Raw genomic sequence first — 22,259 nt, forward strand, 5'->3', positions numbered from 1 at the left:
ATTCATTTTATGTAGAAATACTAATGAATTGTAAGGAAACTTCTAATTTGAACATTACCTTCTTTTTTTTTATTGCAGATTACTGCATGAATTTCATCTTTACTGATTATAATTAGAGTAATATTTAACAATTAATAATTATAATTACCGGTGTTAAAGGTCAGCCGCTTAAGAGTTACACAATCTTTGCAAAGCATGGAAAAATGTATCGGCCTTACAAACAACCATGTTGCCAAATGTACCTGTGTAATAATATATCCGGTGGATTATCTAGGTATACGTGCGTGAAACTTACGAATAACGTTGGTGAAGATTCATTTGTTGGTTACTGGGTATTTAAGACTGTCAGTCGTTCTGTTTGCTAGTACTTACACACCCGTGTACGCATAATGTGTTATACCCAACGGTAACGACTGATGTATACGTCACGGTGGATAACTTCTTTTTACCAGCTGAGCTATCAAGACGATCAGGAAATAGAAAGGGAGATATCTGAGGGTGAAAAATATTAATTCACTGATAACAACCGGGGTGGAGGTAACGGAAAAGAACAAAGTTAGCTTTGGCAACACGACCATAATATATAAACAGCATTATTGTTCAATGCAATACTGTTTACTAAGCTTTACCGACATATACTCGTATACAAATAATGAAAATCTTTAGTAATTAGAGAAAATATACGTTCCACATTATATATTTTTCTTTGCCGCCTGAAGATTTTACACATATATTTATATATATTTTTTAAAACTATATATATTGAAAATCTGCCAAGTACACAATTAAAGAAACATATTTACCCTTTTTTTTTTTTACTTATTTCCTTTACATTAGAGCGCTTTCGGGCATAAGCCCAACCTCAGTAATGTTTTCTGATTTATCTTCATTTTCATTTACACATATAACTACTATTCAACACCTTTACACTTTGGTTACTTTTTATAACTTTGGTTATTGAGTAAAATATAAGAAATTTTAAAAATTTACAGAACATACATTTGTTGTCAAAAATTTTAAAACATCTACTAAAATTTACAAAAAATTACAATTAAGATTAAAATATTTTACTAAAATTTACCAAACTCTATTTAAAATTGTTTCAGTATGTTATTTTAGGTAATGTAAATACAGTAGTGTATTACTAAAATTATATAGAACAACACGTTGAAAGAAATATTAAATAAATTTTGTTAGATTTAATTTAAAAATTTTAATAGTAATTTTTAGTAGATATTTTTAATTTTTGACAACAAATGTATGTTCTGTAAATTTTTAAAATTTTTTATATTTTACTCAATAACCAAAGTTATAAAAAGTAACCAAAGTGTAAAGTTGTTGAATAGTAGTTATATGTGTAAATGTAAATGAAGATAAATCAGAAAACATTACTGAGGATGGGTTTATGCTCGAAAGTGCTTTAATGTAAAGAAAATAAAGTAAAAAAAAAAAAAAGTAAGAATGTTTCTTTAATTTTGTACTTGGCGGATTTTCAATCTATATATATATATATATATATATATATATATATATATATTTTTTTTTTTTTTTTTTTTTTTTTTTATTTAACGTACAGAGGAATTGTGAACTATAAAAAGAATAATTGAAATAAATCGTTATATATAGCTTTGCCTAATTCAGTAACCGTAACTTTACGTAATTTTTTTTTCTTTATATTTTTAGTTTCGGAAATATCTAACTTTTTCTCAAAAAAAAAAACAAACTTTATACCTGAGTAAATTAAAAACAAAAATTATCGCGCAAAAAATATACATGAAAGTTTTCGTTTATGTTTATTTAACTTTTTTTATAATACAGAGGTATTTCCTCAATATTTATTAAAATTAATTGTTTTAAAAATTGCGATAATTACATGAACTGTGAAAGATAAATATGCATTCCAACAAATCATTTAAAATCTCTCTCAAATATTAAATTAACTGCGTATTTTATCAAAAATCATTTAACACAAACTACATTTTTTTGTTTTTTAGAGGGATTAATTAATATTCATAACTTATACGTAAATATTATGCAAAATTTTAAATCTAATTTATGTTATATTTTAAAGATGAAAGTCTTAAAATTATATATGTATTGAAAAATAAAATTTTCATTATCAGGTAATTATTTTTTCCTTTTACATTTAAGAAAGGCTCTACTGGAACTGAGATTTTTTTTTCATAGAATAAACCGGAAAGTATTTGGGAAAAAAATTGCATGATAAATATGAGTTTACTTGCCTGATTTTTTAATCTCGTTGTATTAATGATACTTGCAATAATCCAGTTACACTTTATACGTTTACAGATTTAACAATTAGTGAGAATTGCTCAGTAACACTATAATTCTCAAAAATTCTTCATAAAAATTTAATATGTAAAAAAAATAAAGGTTTTTTAAATTTATTTATTTTTCATAGTTAAATAATAAATATACAAATGTTAATAATATGAATTAAAAAAACACAAGTTAATAATATACAACACATTAAAAAGTAAGGCTTAATACAACTTATTTTCTTGAATAAGGCAAACCCTGTACTCGGGAAAGGATAATTAATTAATATATTAGTTTTTCTCAACATGGAAAAGTATAAATTAAATAAAAATGAATAGAAAGTTTTTTATTTATTTATTTTCTTTTAAAAACTCGGTTATTTGTAATTAGAGCTTTATTCGTGGCATTGTGAGATATGAACTACATCAATATAGAACGAAAACAGAATGAGTAATTAAAATTAGAAACCTAAACACAGTTTAACATATACTACTTTAATTTGATTTTAAAAAATACTTCTATGTTTATATAAACTATTATTATCAAATAGTAACTTAAAAAAAAAAAAACTTGAGCGCTTAATATTAAGATCTCCCTGCTTGCCAATAATGATTCTTTTAATTTATTTTGTTAACCCTGCGCTTCCGTATTTCTTGTACCATGATCATGACCTAAAAGGACAGTTTTCCTTTTTCTAAATGTTAAAATTTAAAATTCAGAAAGTACTGAATTTATGAATTAGATTTTCTAATTGAAAGATTTGAATTTGGGTGACAAATATGAGAATATATATTATAAATTTTTATCAATATCGAAAACAACAAACCGGTAAAAAAGAGGCTGTCTAGGATAAATGCATGATTTTCTAAAACTTAACCTTGTTTTAATCACGGGGACTAAAGATGAAGGAAATGTTTCATTCCACCTTACTATACCCCATACGAAATTAATGACTAAAACGATAAACTCTGAATAAATGCTGAGTGTATAATATGTTATCGACCAAGTGTGCCTTAAACTATGATGGATTTGGAACCCAAATTTAAGGTACCGATTAATACGTATTCCCAAATATCTTATAGATAATATATTTTTAATTTTATAACAATAGAAAATCTGACTCGAAAAATTTACTTCGTGTAATTTCAAATTTATTTCAATAAGGTTAATTTATTACCGTCGAAGTATCCTGTAACAACTGGTGGAATCTTTTTTAGGTTTTAATAACAAAGGTTATTTCAAAATATAATGCTTCACCATTTGTAAAAAATCAAATTTTTTAAAAAATCAAATTTTTTTAAAAATAATTTAAAAACCAATTATACAAATATGCAATTCGAAATAATTAAGTCGAAAGCGGTTCGATAAAATGAAATAATGACATACCAGCCCCATGAGTAAAGAAGACTACAGAAGGGTGAAGTAGCTCGCTGCAGCCGTATGTCGTCTGCTAAAGCCCTCCGATCACCAGAACCGTCATTTTGCTCTGAAACAAACATTTTTATGTAAAATAAACAAACCGTTTTACTTTTTATATTTTTATAAATTTTTTTTTTTTTTTGTTAAAAACATCAATATAATAAGGATACCTTTTTTTTATATAAGAGTTTTGTTCTCAAAATTTTTGATTTTATTGTAAAAATTGTCTTAAAAACAGAGTGAACCAAAAGATATGTACCACCCTAAATTCGAAAACATATTGTAAGGGGAAACTTAGTTTTTTGCCTGCGGGAATGTATGAGTTGGCAACAGGTGACCTTGTGGTTAAAGAGTAGCATTCGATAGCCAAGCAATTTCCCTTCTTTTTGATGACAGTGGTGAGTATGCTGTGAGCGAACAAACATGCGTTTCTCCCAGGCTCAAAGTACTTTCATTGTTGAAAGTTACCTTAAATCGCAATCATTCTTAAAACGTCAGGAAGACTAGGGTAGCTTTTTCTGAATCGCGAGTGCCTAATATATTTACGATTTTATGCGTAATCGCTCGTTTTAGAGAAACCGGTAGTATGGATGAATGTAAACGGTCCGGCCGATCTACGGTTTTAAGTGATGCGTCCTTGGAAAGTATCCGCGTATTCTTGTTACGTTCAGCCAGAAAGTCGTTACGAAAAATGTGTCAACAAACCGGAATGTCTTAACGGGAGTGTTCGCAGAACCACAAAGAAGCTGAAACTCCGTCCGTATCGCATTCACGTTATGCACCAGCTTATAGAACCTGATATGGGAAAAAGATTTCATTACTATCAATGGTTTTTGCGTTTTTTTCGCAGCACTGCTCGAGTGTTAGATTATTTTTGTACTTTGATAAAGCATGGTTTCATCAAAGGGGCTACGTAACCAGCCAGAACGACAGATATTGGTGATCAAAATACCCTCGCATTTTTCATAAGATCCCGTTACACTTACAGACGGTTGAAGTTTGTTGTGTGATTTCGCAGAAAATAATTGTAGGAACAATCTTTTTCACGGAAACGATAAAAGCTGAACATTACCAGGACATCGTCATGCAATTCGTGGGACTGTTAAAGGCTGATGAACGAGACTGCTGGTTGCAGCAAGACGGTGGAACGGCGCACACAGCGAATAACACAATAGTAATGTTGCGTGAGTTCTTTGCTGAACACATCATTTTACTCGTGAACTCTGGCCGTCTAGATCACCAGATTTTACTCCCCCCGACTTCTTTTATGGGGAAAAGTTAAGGATAATGTCTACAAGAACAACCCTCACACAATTGACCAACTCAAGCATAACATCGAAGACTAATATTCCTCATAAGTGCAGCGGCCATCCGAAAAGTAGCAATAACATGACGAAATGTGTTGAGGCATGTGAAGCAGCAGGTAGAGGACATTTCCAGCATTAGTGTGAGAAAAATAAATAAATATATATATATATATACTTTTTGTTCACTTACAAAATAAAGTAGAGTTTATTAGATTAATAAAGATTTCTTAATAATATTAATTATTAGGTTGCGTATTTGCCTTTGTCAACGTAATCCTTTATCTATCCAAATACTTTTAGATCAGGTGACGATCCCTAGTTAAGTACTCAGCCGCCTGTTTCTTGAACCGATCGTCGAACATTATTATCGGTCTACGTGCTAATTCTGTTCAAAAAATTCCTGCAATTTCAGAAAAAGATGAAAATCAGATGGCTGCGGATACGGACAGTACAGAAGTTGATCCTATATATCCCATCGAAACTTTTGCAATTGTTTGGCCGTGTTTTGAATAACCTGAGGAAAAAAACGCGTAATTGTACAGCGGATATACCTTTTTTTGTAAAAAGGGTATGTCGACGATTAAGTATAACGTACCTAAACTTTTTTTAAGATTTTGCAGTACCTTTCTAAGTTAATGATTTCTTCTCGTTGCAGATAATCGATCAGGAGAATGCGTTTCCGATCTCAAAGGATATCAGTAATGACAAATGATTTTCCAGATCTTGCATCATCATGCACATTTTAATAATCACATCATTAATATTTCAACTAACTGTCAATGAATTTCAGCTGAGAGAATGATTTCACATTTAAAATCGAATCGACAATTCGCAAACAAAGAAATTGATAATCGACACGGTTAATGAAATGCTATTGAGAAATAACAATGTTAATTGTTTGATTCGAATGGTTGGAGCTAACTTTACAGCGTTCCTACGTTATGACACGTTTCCGACCGAGTTGTATTCCAAACTATAACGTACATAATGTTGTTAAAAATACGCATAAAAACGATTCGTGTTTTTCATTAACCACATTAACCGTATTAACTACATCATTTTTATTATCTTCATACATCAAAAACGACGTTTGTATTAAATAATGCTATTTTAATTTCTTGAAAACGAGAAGAATTTTTTCCCTAGAAAATTTTAGTAAAATCAGTTTCCATCCAAGTTTACCTTCACAATATATCACGCTTAAATATTAAACTATTAATTAACTCGCTAATCTGCAGTCACTGTTGTTATTAATTTAGTTTTTTCTCTACTATATTTCAGTTGTGTCCCATTTTATGTTTCTGAAATCAAAATACAAATATATAAGTGTATTAAATTTATTTACGATGAATTATAAATACCGAAGTTTTATAAAACAAAGAAATTGGGTTGTCATAGTAAACGACAGAAAGCCTTTACAACAAAAGGTATTTTAAATATAATCCATAACTCTTAGTAGTAATAAAATCAAATTGTTTTATCTATTTACCAATTTTAGTATTAAAAGTATCTGGGATATACTATTGTTCATTCAATAATTATAGACAAAACAATTAAGAAAAATCATTATTTATTAAAAAAAAATTTAAATTCCTAGCTACTTTTGGGTACATGTCCCGTCTTTCTGAGATCTTTCTTATTCCAGTAGTAAAGGATTGTTCACCTTGTTGGCTGAGCCATTTTAATCGTATTCTTAACTTCCTCATTATTGTTAAACTTTGTGCCGTGCAAAAACTCTAAAAAAAAAGCTGATGGTGCAAAATTGAGACTGTAAAGGGGAAGTGGCAACACCTCCTGACAAAGATTTTGAATAGCTTTGCTGGGGTTTTGAGTAGTATAGGGTCGAGCGTTGTCATGTAGAAGAATTACGCATTTTGAGAGGGACTCGGGACGTCCCCTATTTACTGCAGGTACTCATAGTACTCACTGTTGATTTTACCTTTTTCTAAATAATTGAAATAAATTGGGCCTTTTTAGTTCCAAAACACAACAATGTGATCCTGACTTTAATCTGAGACAGTTTTAATTTATTCTTTTAAACAGTTTTTCCGGTGTTACCGTTTGTCTCTTTAATCCTCAACGAACGACCCTTATACAATTTTAACGTGAGCGGTGAGTTGAAAACAATTCCAGATTCTATGTAAGGCATCGATCTGGAGACCATCCGATCTAAAAGCCAGTAAGCTAACTCCCACACTAATATTTCCAATCGTAAGCTTTGAAAAAAATTCGAGCGCGTGAAAAAATTCAATTCAAATTTATACTATAAGTAAAAAGAAAGGCACTGAAAGTTTGTGTGTTGGTCGCAAACAGCATCCGTTCAGCTGAAATACGTATGTGTGAAGGTGATATCGATGAAGTTTTTGAATCGCATGGGAATAAAATTTAATAACAAGAATTTATTAAGATTTAGCTAGAAATATTCTTTTGTAAACGAGCAGAAAAACTAAGTTCAGAAAAGATAAGAAAGCCGGAGATAATTATGAAGTAACTATATTACTGAGTGAATATTTTTACAGAACTTTCTCTACTCGTGTTTTCACTGATAAAAACTCCTTTAAAAATTAGAAACCTCATTATTGCGAGAAGATTTATTGTTGGGCTTCTTAGTTAGCAAAAATACGCTTTGTGATAAACGAAATAAAAGTAGTATAAGACCTAATCGTCTTTTTTTTTTGTCGAAAAGCTTAAATATGATTTAAAAATAAATAATCGACTACAAAATCACATCCAGGAGATCAGAAGAAAACATTTTTTAAACATGTTGTGAATAAAAAGAACAAATAATTTACATTTTTTATAGTTTTAAGAATTTAAAAATATACATTTAATTTAAAAGACATTTATTCGAAAAATTAACGAAAAATATTAAGATACACGTAGTGATTGTGTATTAAGTCTTACGCAGCGTAGTGAGCACAAAATACATGAAAACCACATGTGCAGAGGTTATTTGATAGAAGATCCGAAGTAAAAGCTGAATTTTTATTAATGGATAAATAATAAAATTGTCGTGTTTTTTTTATCAGTGAAAATTGGCGATAAAAGTTTTAAAATATGGACTTTTGAAAGGACAAACCGAACAAATTTTTATAAGTAAAACTGTTATAATAACTTATAAATATTCTCATTTGGTATTGAAATTATCTTCCATGTTTTTCTGTTTGTCATTTAAAAAACTGTGTACTATAAATAAATATTAGGCTAAATCTAGTTTATTACTGCCTACTGGGCTGTTATTAATACTTCTGGGTGTTTGTTTTAAAATTCAACCAAAGCAAAATACTTTTTAGAAGAGTTAATAAAATAATTTCGGATGAAGAGGTTGGCAGCACTACCTATTTTTGTTGTTTTATAAGTTGTGATATAATTTTCTATTTCTTTTGTACAAACAGTTAGTTATTTTGGTTATCTGCGTTTTTTATTAAGAATTAATGGTTTTGAACACGGAAGAAATGACTTTTTCTTGTAAAAAATTATTTAACAACTAAATCGTTTGTTTTGTGTGAAGAAGCTTTTTAATTGCAGTTCCCGGGTAAGAATGTACCAAATAAATCTTCAGTTCATCGTTTGATAAAGAAATATAGAAGGACTGGTTCTGTTTGCGGTCAGACACATAGCCGGAAACGTTCAATACTTAGAGACGAAACATTGGAAGATGTTAGGGTAAGCTTTTAAACTAGCATAACAAATCATTACGAAAAATTGCGCAATAAAAGTAATATCTCTGTATAGTGCCTTTAAAGCTACCCGGCCATTTAATTTAAAGCCATAGCGAATTAATGTACCACATGAATTACACCAGGTTGAATATGCTGCTAGGCTAAATTGCTGTCAATTTGCTGGTTAAATCAGTTTGTTCGGGAGTATTTTAAGTAATAGATAATATATATATATATTTTTTTTAAGTGTTATAGTAATGATACCAAAGAAAGCAGGGGCAGATAAATGTGAAGAATATAGAACAATTAGTTTAACTAGTCATGCATCAAAAATCTTAACTAGAATTCTATACAGAAGAATTGAGAGGAGTGTGAAGGAAGTGTTAGGAGAAGACCAATTTGGTTTCAGGAAAAGTATAGGGACAAGGGAAGCAATTTTAGGCCTCAGATTAATAGTAGAAGGAAGATTAAAGAAAAACAAACCAACATACTTGGCGTTTATAGACCTAGAAAAGGCATTCGATAACGTAGACTGGAATAAAATGTTCAGCATTTAAAAAAAATTAGGGTTCAAATACAGAGATAGAAGAACAATTGCTAAAATGTACAGGAACCAAACAGAAACAGTAACAATTGATGAACATAAGAAAGAAGCCGTAATTAGAAGGGGAGTCCGACAAGGATGTTCCCTATCTCCGTTACTTTTTAATCTTTACATGGAACTAGCAGTTAATGATGTTAACGAACAGTTTAGATTCGGAGTAACAGTACAAGGTGAAAAGATAAAGATGCTACGATTTGCTGATGATATAGTAATTCTAGCCGAGAGTAAAAAGGATTTAGAAACAATGAACGGCATAGATGATGTCCTACGCAAGAACTATCGCATGAAAATAAACAAGAACAAAACAAAAGTAATGAAATGTAGTAGAAATAACAAAGATGGACCACTGAATGTGAAAATAGGAGGAGAAAAGATTATGGAGGTGGAAGAATTTTGTTATTTGGGAAGTAGAATTACTAAAGATGGAAAGCAGGAGCGATATAAAATGCGGAATAGCACAAGCTAAACGAGCCTTCAGCAAGAAATATAATTTGTTTACATCAAAAATTAATTTAAATGTCAAGAAAAGATTTTTGAAATTGTATGTTTGGAGTGTCGCTTTATATGGAAGTGAAGCTTGGACAATCGGAGTATCTGAGAAGAAAAGATTAGAAGCTTTTGAAATGCGGTGCTATAGGAGAATGTTAAAAATCAGATGGGTGGATAAAGTGACAAATGAACAGGTATTGCGGCAAATAGATGAAGAAAGAAGCATTTGGAAAAATATAGTTAAAAGAAGAGACAGACTTATAGGCCACATACTAAGGTATCCTGAAATAGTCGCTTTAATATTGGAAGGACAGGTAGAAGGGAAAAATTGTGTAGGGAGGCCACGTTTGGAATATGTAAAACAAATTTTTAGGGATGTAGGATGTAGAGGGTATACTGAAATGAAACGACTAGCCCTAGATAGGGAATCTTGGAGAGCTGCATCAAACCAGTCAAATGACTGAAGACAAAAAAAAATATATATATATATTTTTTTACGGTTTATTGCAAACTTAGAATTAAATTAAAGAGATCGTGGTTTCAAAAAGATGGGGTCACACGGAAAGAGCAATAATTGACCTTTTGCGAGATTTCTTTTGTGAAAGAGTAATATCGACTGGCTTATAGCCAGTCAACCTGCTTATAACACGTGATATTTCTCCTTCAGATTTTGTTCTTTGGGGATATCTAAAAGTTGCGTATTAAAAAATAATCCTCGCACCATGAAGAACTGAAATCCAACATAACTCAAGAATTACAAAAAATTAGAAGAGATACACTTTGAAATGATACACCAGTTATCAAAAAAAGGGTAAAGGCTTGCATTGATGAGAATTGTGGACAAATTCAACACTTGTTATAAAAAAGTTGGATCTGAATATCGATTTGCACAAATAATTGTAATATTTATAATTATTTGTGTTTAATGCGATGGTATGTTTAATGCGATGTTTATCGCATTAAACATACCACATTATCTTTCTTAAAATTGGGTTGTGTTTTAAAACAAACACTGTATAAACAGTATGCAATACAGAATTTTATAAGCTTGGAATTTAGGTCAACCTCACGCTGAAAAACTTCTTTTTTTTTAACTGTTGTACATGTTCGGAATTGAACACAAAATTTAGACTTATTTTTTAAGTGCCACGTATAACTGTATTAAATTTAATATTTAGAAGTTTTAATTATATGCTATTATAGTTAAGTAGTAAAGGGAAATAAACTGTTCTGTTACCGAGTTCTAACATCACAGTCTAATATTAAATGTTGTATTTATGCAAATCATTAACTAACTTCGGAATTGTAACTTACGAGTGCACTGCAGTTTTACACGAATAAAATTTTAGTTGAATTTACTATTTCTTCTGTAGAAAGCTAATCACTGGGTCAACTCCTTTTAACGAAAAGTAGATTTTTCATGTTTACTCGCTCAAGATACACTTCATAAAAAATTTAACAAGATAAAAGATTTTCTCTTGGTGAAACCTTAATTTAATCTACTCTCAGTTTGAATTTTAATTGATAATTTAAAAATATTACAATAACATTTGAAAATGTTAAATTTAAGTGTCTCCTTCTTTGTCCTAACTGGAGATTGTTCCTTTTTTTAAATGTTTTTTAGCAATCTAAACGCCTGATGATGAAATTTAGAAAAACATATTCTATACAATTAAAATTCAATTATATACATTTGAAATAACTGTCGTATAATTTTTTTCTTGAGATTTCAAATTGGACCTCTTCATCAACCTACGTAAAGTTTCTTGTTATTTACTTACTGAGGCCATCGTTACAAAATTTCTGAATAATAATCAAATGAGTGTTGAGTAGCAACAGATATTGAGTTTTCTAGGATTATGAAAATATTCATTAAGTTTTTAATATCGTAGAATAGTTGTTTCACGCTTTATACTTGGCCTATGCGTGCCGGACTGGAGATCAAGTTACTGCACCTTACTTTAACAGCGGGAGGCTTCGTTTGAAGGTTATTCCTTATTCGTGATTCTTATACACGTCGTGCTTGGTATTTACACGACGCGTAACTTACTTGATCTCTCTTAACAGCAAACGAAGGAGTTGTCCGTCAAACTGAGAAATAGTATTTTTATTATTCCAGTAATTCTTGATTGTTTTTTTTTTTAATTACAAAAATTAAAAGTTTTCTTTTAACCTATAACCAGAAAGCATAAAATTATTATTATCTTTTTAAAAAAATTAATTAATTACGTAGTATTATGTTATCTATGCGTTAAAGTTATGCGTGGGATTGACAAACCAAAGAAAGTATCAGAAGTATATTGGCTTAAGTCTGGAGAATTTTCATACAGAAAATAAATCTACTTCTAAAAAAATCGACTCAAAAATTACAAATAAAAATGTTTAAATATGTTTTAACGATAATAAAATATAGTCAATAGAAAAACCAAAATTAAAGTAATTGAAATGTATATTTCTGATGCATTTTGAAATTAGGTTGTTTTATTGAAAACTTAATGAAGAAATTTTAAGACGAATTAGATATCTCATAAACAGAATCTCATAAATAAACTACGGGCTGGAAGGACGAGCCATGACCGGCTGAACATACCCTGACTGTTACAGGAAACGCAAGTGACCATATAACGCGAGTGAAGCTGCGACAGGCATGGAAGTATATCTAAAAAACATCTTGGGCTACTTGGAAAAGCTAGAATAAAAAATTGGCTGTTAGATCTCTCTATGGTACCGGTAAATACGATTCATGAGACCTATTTTGTTGTAAATTAGAAATTCTGAAACTTCCATGCTTAATTTCATTTCTAATGTACAACGATTCCATAAATAAAATACTCATTCCTATCAAACCGCACAACGCAACTATTTTAGAGATAGCTTAAATACGTTACGCACTTCCGTCTACGATGTGAAACTAACGGTCTAAAAGAACTTCCGATCGATTTATTTAATATTAAATTTAAATATTTTGTTTAAAATAAACAATATTATTAGTCGATAAATTAAAAAAAAAAATAATACTAATTAGATAGTCCCGTATATTTTCTATAGATTTTTAATGTGCATACTTAGGTACGTACCTTAATATTTATCAATTAGGCTTTTATTTTATTGTGTACGATTTATTTATTCGTTATATTTGCGTTGTTGTCCACCAAGGGTAGGTTGACGCATCGTCTTATCGCGGATATAGGGCCCACGGCCCTATACGCTGCCCTAAGACGCGGAGATTGGCTCCTATATATATACGCGGCTCCTATTATTATAGGATATAATAATAGGATATTATAAAGATATATTATAGGATATAATATATAGGATTGGCACCTATATATATCTATATATATATATATAAATATATATATATATATATATATATATATATATATATATATATATATATATACTCCTATATATATATATACGCGGAGTGGGCCCTATATCCGCAGAAATTGGCTCACACAATATCTGACCCGCCATGGGGTCTTCAGCGCCTACCTGTCTGGTAGGAGGAATGTGAATGATCCCTACTGCCCTTACTGTGGCGACTCAGGTACCCCGGAACATGTGGTGTTCTGGTACCCGCAGTAGGATGATTACTGTCTAGCTTGCTCGGCGATTGCCGGACCACTCAGCGTGGAGAACATCACCGCCACCATATTGTGGAGCTCCATGAATTTTGATATCGTCGGAGGATTTGTGACGAGGGTTCTTTAGGAGAAGGATTGGGGGGCTCGGGGATGAGGGACGCCCTCTGCAGAGTTGCCGTTCGCTCGTGCTTGAACGAGTGAACGGCGAGTGCCTCATCGGTAGCGATGAGGCACGAAGACTCTCGAACCCCCGAGCTAAAAAGACCGAGTCCCGGCACCCGGAATGGGGACCTACGGACGGGGCATAGCCGGGCCTGGTGGATTCTACTCTGAAGGTTTGAGGCAAGCGCAAAGTACGACCTGACCGGCGGGCCGAGACGGGGAGGCCCGTTACAGTATAGGACTAAAATTTCAAGCGAGGGTTGAAACATGATCGGTGAAAATATACGTATATATATTTAAATTTTTAATGTCTTACCAAAAAATGTCAACAGAAAATAAAAAGTAATTATTTAAAAATATTTTTTATTATTTTAATAAAAATATCTTCAATTGTTCAGTATAATTACCGTCCTGGTAGTATTTTTTTTATTTACTACTGAGAAAGCATCTTAACAAAATATTTTAGTGATACGAAGTTCCATAGAACTTCGCCGGCAAGAGTCTGCAGAACTGGACGACAGGGCGAAGTCAACGAACAATGTTTACAGTTCTAAATATGACCTAACCTAAAAGTGAAATTAAAATGGAAATAAAAACTAAAAAATAAGCATGAAAATATTATATTTCAGTTCAATTAGATTTTTAATAAAGAATAATTTCAAAAAATACTTCGAAATTTGTTATACAAGATTTTTTTCTTCTATTTGATGAATCGTGTAACTCGGATATGTCACTTTTTCCTCAAAACGGTGGGTGTACGAATCGCGCCGCTAGGTAGCAGTACTCGTTAGTATTAGGTAGCGTACAAAAACTTGATAATATACTGGAAATTATAAGATTTAAAAGAGAATAATATATTATAACTTGTTTTAATAGTAAATTCTCTTTTGTAAATGAAAGTACTGAAGATGAAACAATTTTTTTAATTCTCATCACTTGATTAAAAAAAAATAAAAGTATTAGTTAACAAGAAATTATAGTTACTAAAAAAACACGAGCAGTAGGAAAGTGTTACAAATGTGGCAACAAAGATTTTTTTCATAAAACAGAAATACATTCGATTGGTAATTTTTTATTCTACAGTTAGAACTATTTGAACTAATTGATGGGTAAATAAAAATAGTTCATTTAATAGTAATAATATAAAAAGTGTGTGTGTTTGTGTGTGTCCACACACACTTTTATATATAAAAATATAAAATGTGTGTGTTCACAGATACGATAAAAATCGGGGGTTACACTTACAAAGTAATAAGTGCAATATTGCATCACGGATCTTCGATTCTTGAAAGTCATTATACTAGTTTTATTAAAAATGGAAAAATATAGTATGAAGTGAATGATATGGCTATCAAAACTGGTGGAGAAATTCAAAAAATGTATATTTGTTTGTTCTAGAAAGGAGATAAGTTTTAATAGTGAATATGTAAGATAACAAATAACAAACAGTAATTCATAAAAAAATAAAAGAATAATGTAACAAAACGCAGTGATATCCAAAAAAATTACAATGAAATTGTAAACCGTACGGTAAGAGTCTCGCAGATATCACTTATTCCGCTCAAAAAACAAAAATTTCTGTAATATATATAAAATGGTTTTTAACAAAATGATACGGATATCAAAAAAGGTAAGACATTACACATTTCTGTTATCAAAATCTGTTGTTAATTTAGAATATTGTTTAAAAAAAGTACATGTTAAATATAAGTAATAGACGATAGATATACAATAACAGATAAAAACAGTATTTAAGCGTTCCATATAACAAGCAAAAAATAGAAAAATTTGTTGCAAAACTCTTACCGGCCCGATTTCATACATATTTAATACATATCACATTTACAGAAATACGAGTAATACAGTTCTTATGGTAATTCGTTGTTTAAATTAAATCGGGCCGGTAAGAGTTTTGCAACAAATTTTTCTATTTTTTGCTTGTTATATGGAACGCTTAAATACTGTTTTTATCTGTTATTGTATATCTATCGTCTATTACTTATATTTAACATGTACTTTTTTTAAACAATATTCTAAATTAACAACAGATTTTGATAACAGAAATGTGTAATGTCTTACCTTTTTTGATATCCGTATCATTTTGTTAAAAACCATTTTATATATATTACAGAAATTTTTGTTTTATGAGCGGAAGAAATGATATATATGAGACTCTTACCGTACGGTTTATAATTTCATTGTAATTTTTTCCATAAAAATTAAGGTAAAAAGAATTCAAACGACTTTGTTAATGAACGTTTTTGATATTTATATCGACCTTTCATTCTCCTCTTCGAGTAATAGGTTTATTTGTGATTTACAAATTGGGAATATACTTCACCATAGAAAAAATTAAAGGAGGTATAATTCTGATGAACGTTCGTATATAATCGTGATATTTTTTTTGGAGGTGTGATCGGGGGTTTCCTTTCGGGCAGTAGTTTGAAAGAACTAGTATCAAACAAAAAGCGCTGGATGATTCACGTTGTCAAGGAATAAATAGAAACGTTATTCCAGTGTGTTATCCTTTAAAGTGATTCCCTAAATTATCCTGATTTTGATCCTTCAACACTATTACACATTTATTGATTACATAAAATTCAGAAATAAAGAAAATTTGGATAAAGTTTTGCGGTCAGTAAAAACAAATGATTTGTGCAGTCATTCTTCAATTTACTGCAACCAGCGATCATGAATTAATTTCTTTATTTGATCACAGTGATCGTTAAATTAATTTAATTACTCTTGATTAACTTAAATAAAATGAAAATATAAATGTAAGAAAAAAATTATGGATGCATGGAGTAGTTGAGTATAAATTCATTTAATCGTTTTTCCATTCACCTACGTTACATTCATTATGTAATATTTTTGTTGTCCTTTATTTTATAGGAAATGAGTACAAGAACAAGAATTTTCTTTTTTATAACTTCAGTGGATTTTTATGTCCCATGCCGTTCTATATTTTTTACTGATTTTTTAACGTTCTACATTAATTGGATATCTTCATGACCCCACAAAACCAGAAAATAAAGCACGTTTCATAATTTTTCCAAATAGTCTTTTTAGTGGAGATTGTCGCTGCACTAAAAAGTATGAAAGTAGTATAACCACTCTCCTTCAGCTACTGTAATGTTTGAGCGAGTGAGAGCAAAATGATATCTAGATGATTGTGTGTGAGTGTGTTAAGAGTCTAAGGGTTTTTGTTGGATCTAGTTGGTTAGTTAGTATGTTGGATGTGTAAGTAGGCCATTTAATAGAGAGTTTGGGTGTCTACCCCATAACAAAGTGCACCAAGAGTATAAAACTTAACAGTGAACATCGGACGGATATTGGTGGTAGAGGAATAGGATAGCGGGTACGCACGCGCACGCCTGTGAATGTTCGTTTGTAGGTTGTTGGTATTTTAGGAAGGAAGAAGAAGTAAGGACACCGAGGCGGGTGATACTTAAAAGTGACAATTAGCGGTGAATACAGTGCGCCCGAGTTCAAGTCTCGAGCTGAAGCTGCAGCGCGTTGCATAATAATGAGAGAACATATCTTCCGACCGACACACTACAGCCCCCCAACAGCTCAACCGTAATTCCATCTACGTCAGACATCGCAACCCTTTTACACAGATTCCATTTAAAGGAACCGAGTTATGAACGGTCTGAAATGACAGACTCTCGTCTTAAATGTGTTTAGTTTTTTTTTCACTCCCATAACATTACCATAAAGCTATGTTAACTTAGTAATTCGTGACAATAATTTCCACAATGTTTTTTTTTTTTTTTTTTTTTTTTTTTTTTTTTTAAATAACTCACAGATACGCACCAATTAAAAATGTTAAATCAGATTTCAAAAGTAGTTAACTCAGAAATAAAATTATATTATTCTCAAAAATAGTAAAATAAAATGATAAAACTTTGAGTTGATTAAAATTGTTTCGTTTAAACACCGTGTAATTAAATCCAAGAAACTCTTCTTTATGGGGAACACTTAGGATTACCCCTACTGATCTATTTATTCAATAGTGTTTACTACTGCTTAACAGAAAAAACGATCGTTTTATATCCCATTATAATGTCAAATAATGGAAATCAACATTAATTCTTTCCGTGAAGATTCAAATAAAATTCAAAACATTAATTACGACACAGAGTCAAACTAGGTGGGTTTTTATTAATCCTCGAAAGAGTGGTAGAAGAGGAGGTATATAGAGGCTTCTCCTCTATATAGAGGGGAAAATTTCTGATTCATGGCTTCAGAAATTCGAAAATCCGTAGCCGCACGAAGAAAGATCCGCCAATTCTCTCTACTTTAAGCCACTCCGACCCAGTCGCGTTCCCTATTTCCTAGAGATCAAACTTAATATTATCTTCACAACGTAGTCTGGTTCTACTCTCAAAGGTCTACTCATCGGTCCACCAGGCAAAAACCCCAGCAGCTACTCTTTCGTTGCTCGATCTCGCGACGTGTCCCATCCAGCGAAATCTACGGCTTTTAATCGATCTAACTATATCCGAATTCGAATGTAATCTATGCAGTTCAAAGATGTGGCGGTTGCTCCACTGACGAGTATGTTCGTCTCGAAAACTGTCTCAAGATATTTAAATTCATCAATTCTTCCGAAAGAAATCCCGTTCACGAGAAGATTCATCCCATCATTTGAGCTCCTATCCGTCTACGTATTCTTAAAATATAGAGCGGAAAATGCGTTTTGATGAATTATGAATTCATGTATTGTGCATTGAATACATTTCTCGATATGAATTTTTCAATTTTTTAGTTTGGAATCGTGAAAAATACGAGAGATATTGTTCTGGGACCTGCTTTATTCGATTTTTCAGGTGAAAAAAAAAATAGGAAACCAACAAGTTTACCCCTTATAAATCCTTAAAAATTTCAGTATTACCTTATTTCACCGGGTGGACTTAAATGCGGGCGAAATTTTTCGTTAGCCGTAACTCGATAACAATGCGTTTTCGGATGTATGTTTGTACTTTGTTTTCTTATTTCAAGCTCTAGAATCAGTTCTCAAATTATCTTCCTTTCTTCCTGAATCAACCTGCATTTACCAAGAAAATATAATTTAAAATTTTCGTAAATATTTGAAAGTTTTTTTGACAGATCGGTCAGAATGATTTTTAAATAAGGATTTTTCACCGTTAAAAAGTAAACTCTCGGACTACTACTAGAAATAAAATCAACAGACATGAATAAAGTCTACTGGTTTTAATAATTAAGATTTTACTTCTACAAAAATAAAATAATAATTATTATTCAATTACAATGGTTATATAATTAAGAAGGGAAGTATAAAAAATTCTTCAAAAGGTATAAATTCATTTATATATAAATTTCTCTAAAAGATAAATAGGATGCGTAATTTTTCCGGCATTACCATAGATCACTGTTTCTCAACCTGGGGTCTCGGTGATATGAAAGGAGGGAGGGTCGCGAATTTAGCCTACAACTTTACACGTAAACAATGTTGAAATAATTTTTTGAGAAAAAATAATCATTTATTATAGATATTTTACTTACATTTATAAGAACACATGTAACGATAAACAAATTAATGGGATTGATAGGTTTGATTTTCATTTAAAAGTTTCTCCATGCGTTGATCTATGTTAGAAGTACACAAAAGCAAATTGTTTTCAAGTGATAAAGACGATTCCTGTATTTAGTTTTTAGCACAACCATAGATGAAAAACCCTTTTCACAGAGGTAAGATGTGGCGAAAGGGATTAATATTTTTAATGTTTCTGTAACTGAATTTCCATATTCCCTTCAACGAGCAAGCCAAAACGTATCTAAATCTTTAAATGTAAACTGTAGTTGTAACGTTTTATTGGCAGAGATTTCGATGTGGTGGTCGTGAATCTCAACCGGTAACTTAAGAGCTGCAACAATGTTTTCACTAAATGGATTCAGTACCCGTCTTCGAGAAATCATCTATATCTTCCGGGAAACACTCCGCCAACTGAATATTTAGCTTTCGCAAATGCATCTTCATGCTATCAAAACTGGTGAATAATAGTGTCTTGTTCATCCAAATTTGTTTTCAATAAAATCGGAAGTGAAGTGGAAACATAAAAATTTTTCTTCAAAGGCGAATAATCCAGATATCAAGCTTCCTAAAGAAAGCATGACTTTGTCATTAATAAAATATTTTATCACGTCCTTGTAAATTAAAATTCAAGTCGTTTAAATGAAAAAATACATCAGGTAAGTAAGCCTACAGCAATATATACTTATTATTCTGTAAAACCAGTGAGAATGGCGTTTCTTTTTCATGGAAAAATTTTATTAATTCATTTCCCAATACCAATAACGGGGTTAACACTTTTCCCCGCGATAACCATCTGACTTCTATGTGAAAAAAAGATTTTTTTCTCTTCACCCATTTCGCGAAATATTCATTTTACTTTTTGGGGGATCGTGGAGCAAAAAAGGTTGAGAATCGTTGCCCTAGGCCGATTTTTATTTCAAGTATGTTATAGGGTTTTTAAATTATAATAACTAATTATGCAATATTTAGAGTACAATTACGAAAATGACCAAAATTTTCAACATATGGATTTAGGTCCGATTTGGCTCCATTGTTCAAATGGCATTTTTATATTAAAAATTCCGCAGTATTAAACATATAACTGAGAAAAAAAGAATCAAAATTCTTAGTAAATAAAGTCGGATTTCCGTCAACTACCTTCACTATTTATGTTTTTATCATACAAATTACACTGAATCTAGAGTATAATTGCTAAAAAAAAAAAAATTGGACCAGTTTGACTGGAATATTGTACGAAGAAGTGGAAAAAACGTTCAGGACATGTTCTACTAGTGAAAATAATGAAAAATATTAATATAAACATAGGTCTGTAAACGCTTTGTTTTTGAGTTACAGGTAGCGAAAAGTTTCGCCCGGATTTCAGTTGTTCTAATAAAACGAAGCCTTACTATAAATTTTGGAACCAAAATTAAGGTGTAAAGTTGGTGGTTTCTTATGTAATTTGAGCTGAGAAATAGGATAAAAGAAATCCCAGAACTGTACGCCAGTAGTTTTTAAAATATCGGAGGTAAAAACAAAATTCGGTGTCGAAAAACAGGTTTTTGTAGGTTTGCAGTAAAATAGCTTTGTTAAATGACTAATAACTGCGGAGGATTTAGTAAAAAAATTTCTAGAAAATTTATTTCTGAGTAATTTAATGTAAAATAGCCAATAAAAAGTAAATAAATACTTTTAAAAATCGATTTTTTATTGAAGGAAAATAGATAAAAATAAACAGAAAATGGTATTATTCTTTCTGTAACATTATTTTTAAAACATTCTTCGGTGTATCAGCATTTACGAATGAAAGGGTCATTTCCAACTTGTTCGTTTTCTGTTGAACGCCAAGTAAATCATCGTGTTAATCATGAACCACATGATGATTCAGCACATTCAACGTAGGCCAGGCACTAGTACAACACTAATTTCATGCCCCACTGGAATTGTCAAAAAATAAAGTGTGGTGCATCCTACCCAAAGAAAATCGTTATCCTTTCCGCCTGCAGAAGGTTCAAAATTTTTGGCCAACAGATTAACCCCCGGAGGATAAACTTGTGTCACTTGTGTCTAGCTTCTAGACAACGTTGGTGAGATAAATTCAATTTTATTTACAGACACTTTTACGAAAAACGGAGTCTTCAGTTCTAAAACTAATCTTTTATGGACCGAATACACTCCATATGGTACTGTGAAAACTAGTTTCCAATACAGATTCCATGTTATTGTTTGGTGTGGCATCATTTATAATAAAATTCTAGGACCGTTTGTTTTCGATGAAAACCTTACGGGAGATGCATACGGTCATTACTTGAAAAATAATCTGCCACCTTTTTTGGAGAATGTAACTTTACAAACTAGATTAAAAATTACTTTCCAGCACGATAATGCAACGCCACATTTTTCTTTAGTAGTTAGAAATTACTTGAATGCTAATTTCTTAAAGTGGATTGGACGCGGTGGACCGATCTATTTGCCACCACGATCACCTGACTTAACGCCACTACATTACTTCATTCGGAGCCATATGAAAACGATAGTATACAGAAAAAAAACTGAAGAAGAGTTACTCATTAAAATATAAAATTCTATTGAATTTATACGAAACGTCCTGAGATGATACGGAAAGCCACTGGAAATATTAGACTATAGTCAGGCAGAGGGCTGTATAAATTGTGAAGGAGGAAATTTCGAACAATTACTGTAACTCAGGTTTGTTGTTATGTTACCATTTATCTACTTATTTATTTTATTTATTTGTTTTGCTATTTTAGAATAGTTTTTATTAGGTACAAAACGATTTTCTGTTTATTTTTCATCTCTTTTGCTTCGATAAAAACAGATTTTAAAAAGTTTTTATTTACTTTTTATTCGCTGTATTAATTTTCTCAGAATTAAATTCTCTACAAGTATTTTTACTAAATTTTTCGCATTTATTAGTCGCTTAACAAAGCTATTGTACGACAAATGTAAAAAAAAAAACTTGTTTTTCTACACCGAATTTTGTGTCGGATATCGTAAAAACTCCTGGAGTTACAGTTCTAGGACCTGATTGTTTTATCCTATTTTGTAGCTCAAATTACATAAGAAACACCAACTTTAGTTCTTAATTTAGATCCAAAATAATTACAGTTGGGCTTCTTTTTATTAGAAGAGCTAAAATACGGGTGAGATCTTTTTCTAGGCGTAACTCGAAAACAAAGCGTTTCCAGA

General features: G+C 31.0%; 1 protein-coding gene across 3 annotated transcripts in view; it reads right to left on the minus strand.

The window, feature by feature from the left end:
* The window catches only part of NfI (Nuclear factor I), a 989,818-nt gene that overhangs the window by 812,105 nt on the left and 155,454 nt on the right, over nucleotides 1-22,259 (minus strand). For all 3 annotated transcript variants that reach the window (XM_075362974.1, XM_075362976.1, XM_075362975.1), the window contains one exon: nucleotides 3,667-3,766. In XM_075362974.1, coding sequence (XP_075219089.1) covers nucleotides 3,667-3,675 — 9 coding nt within the window. In that variant the 5' untranslated portion in view covers nucleotides 3,676-3,766. The remainder of the gene's footprint in view (nucleotides 1-3,666; nucleotides 3,767-22,259) is intronic.

The sequence above is a fragment of the Lycorma delicatula genome, chromosome 4, assembly GCF_047948215.1.
Source record: "Lycorma delicatula isolate Av1 chromosome 4, ASM4794821v1, whole genome shotgun sequence".
NCBI lineage: Eukaryota > Metazoa > Arthropoda > Insecta > Hemiptera > Fulgoridae > Lycorma > Lycorma delicatula.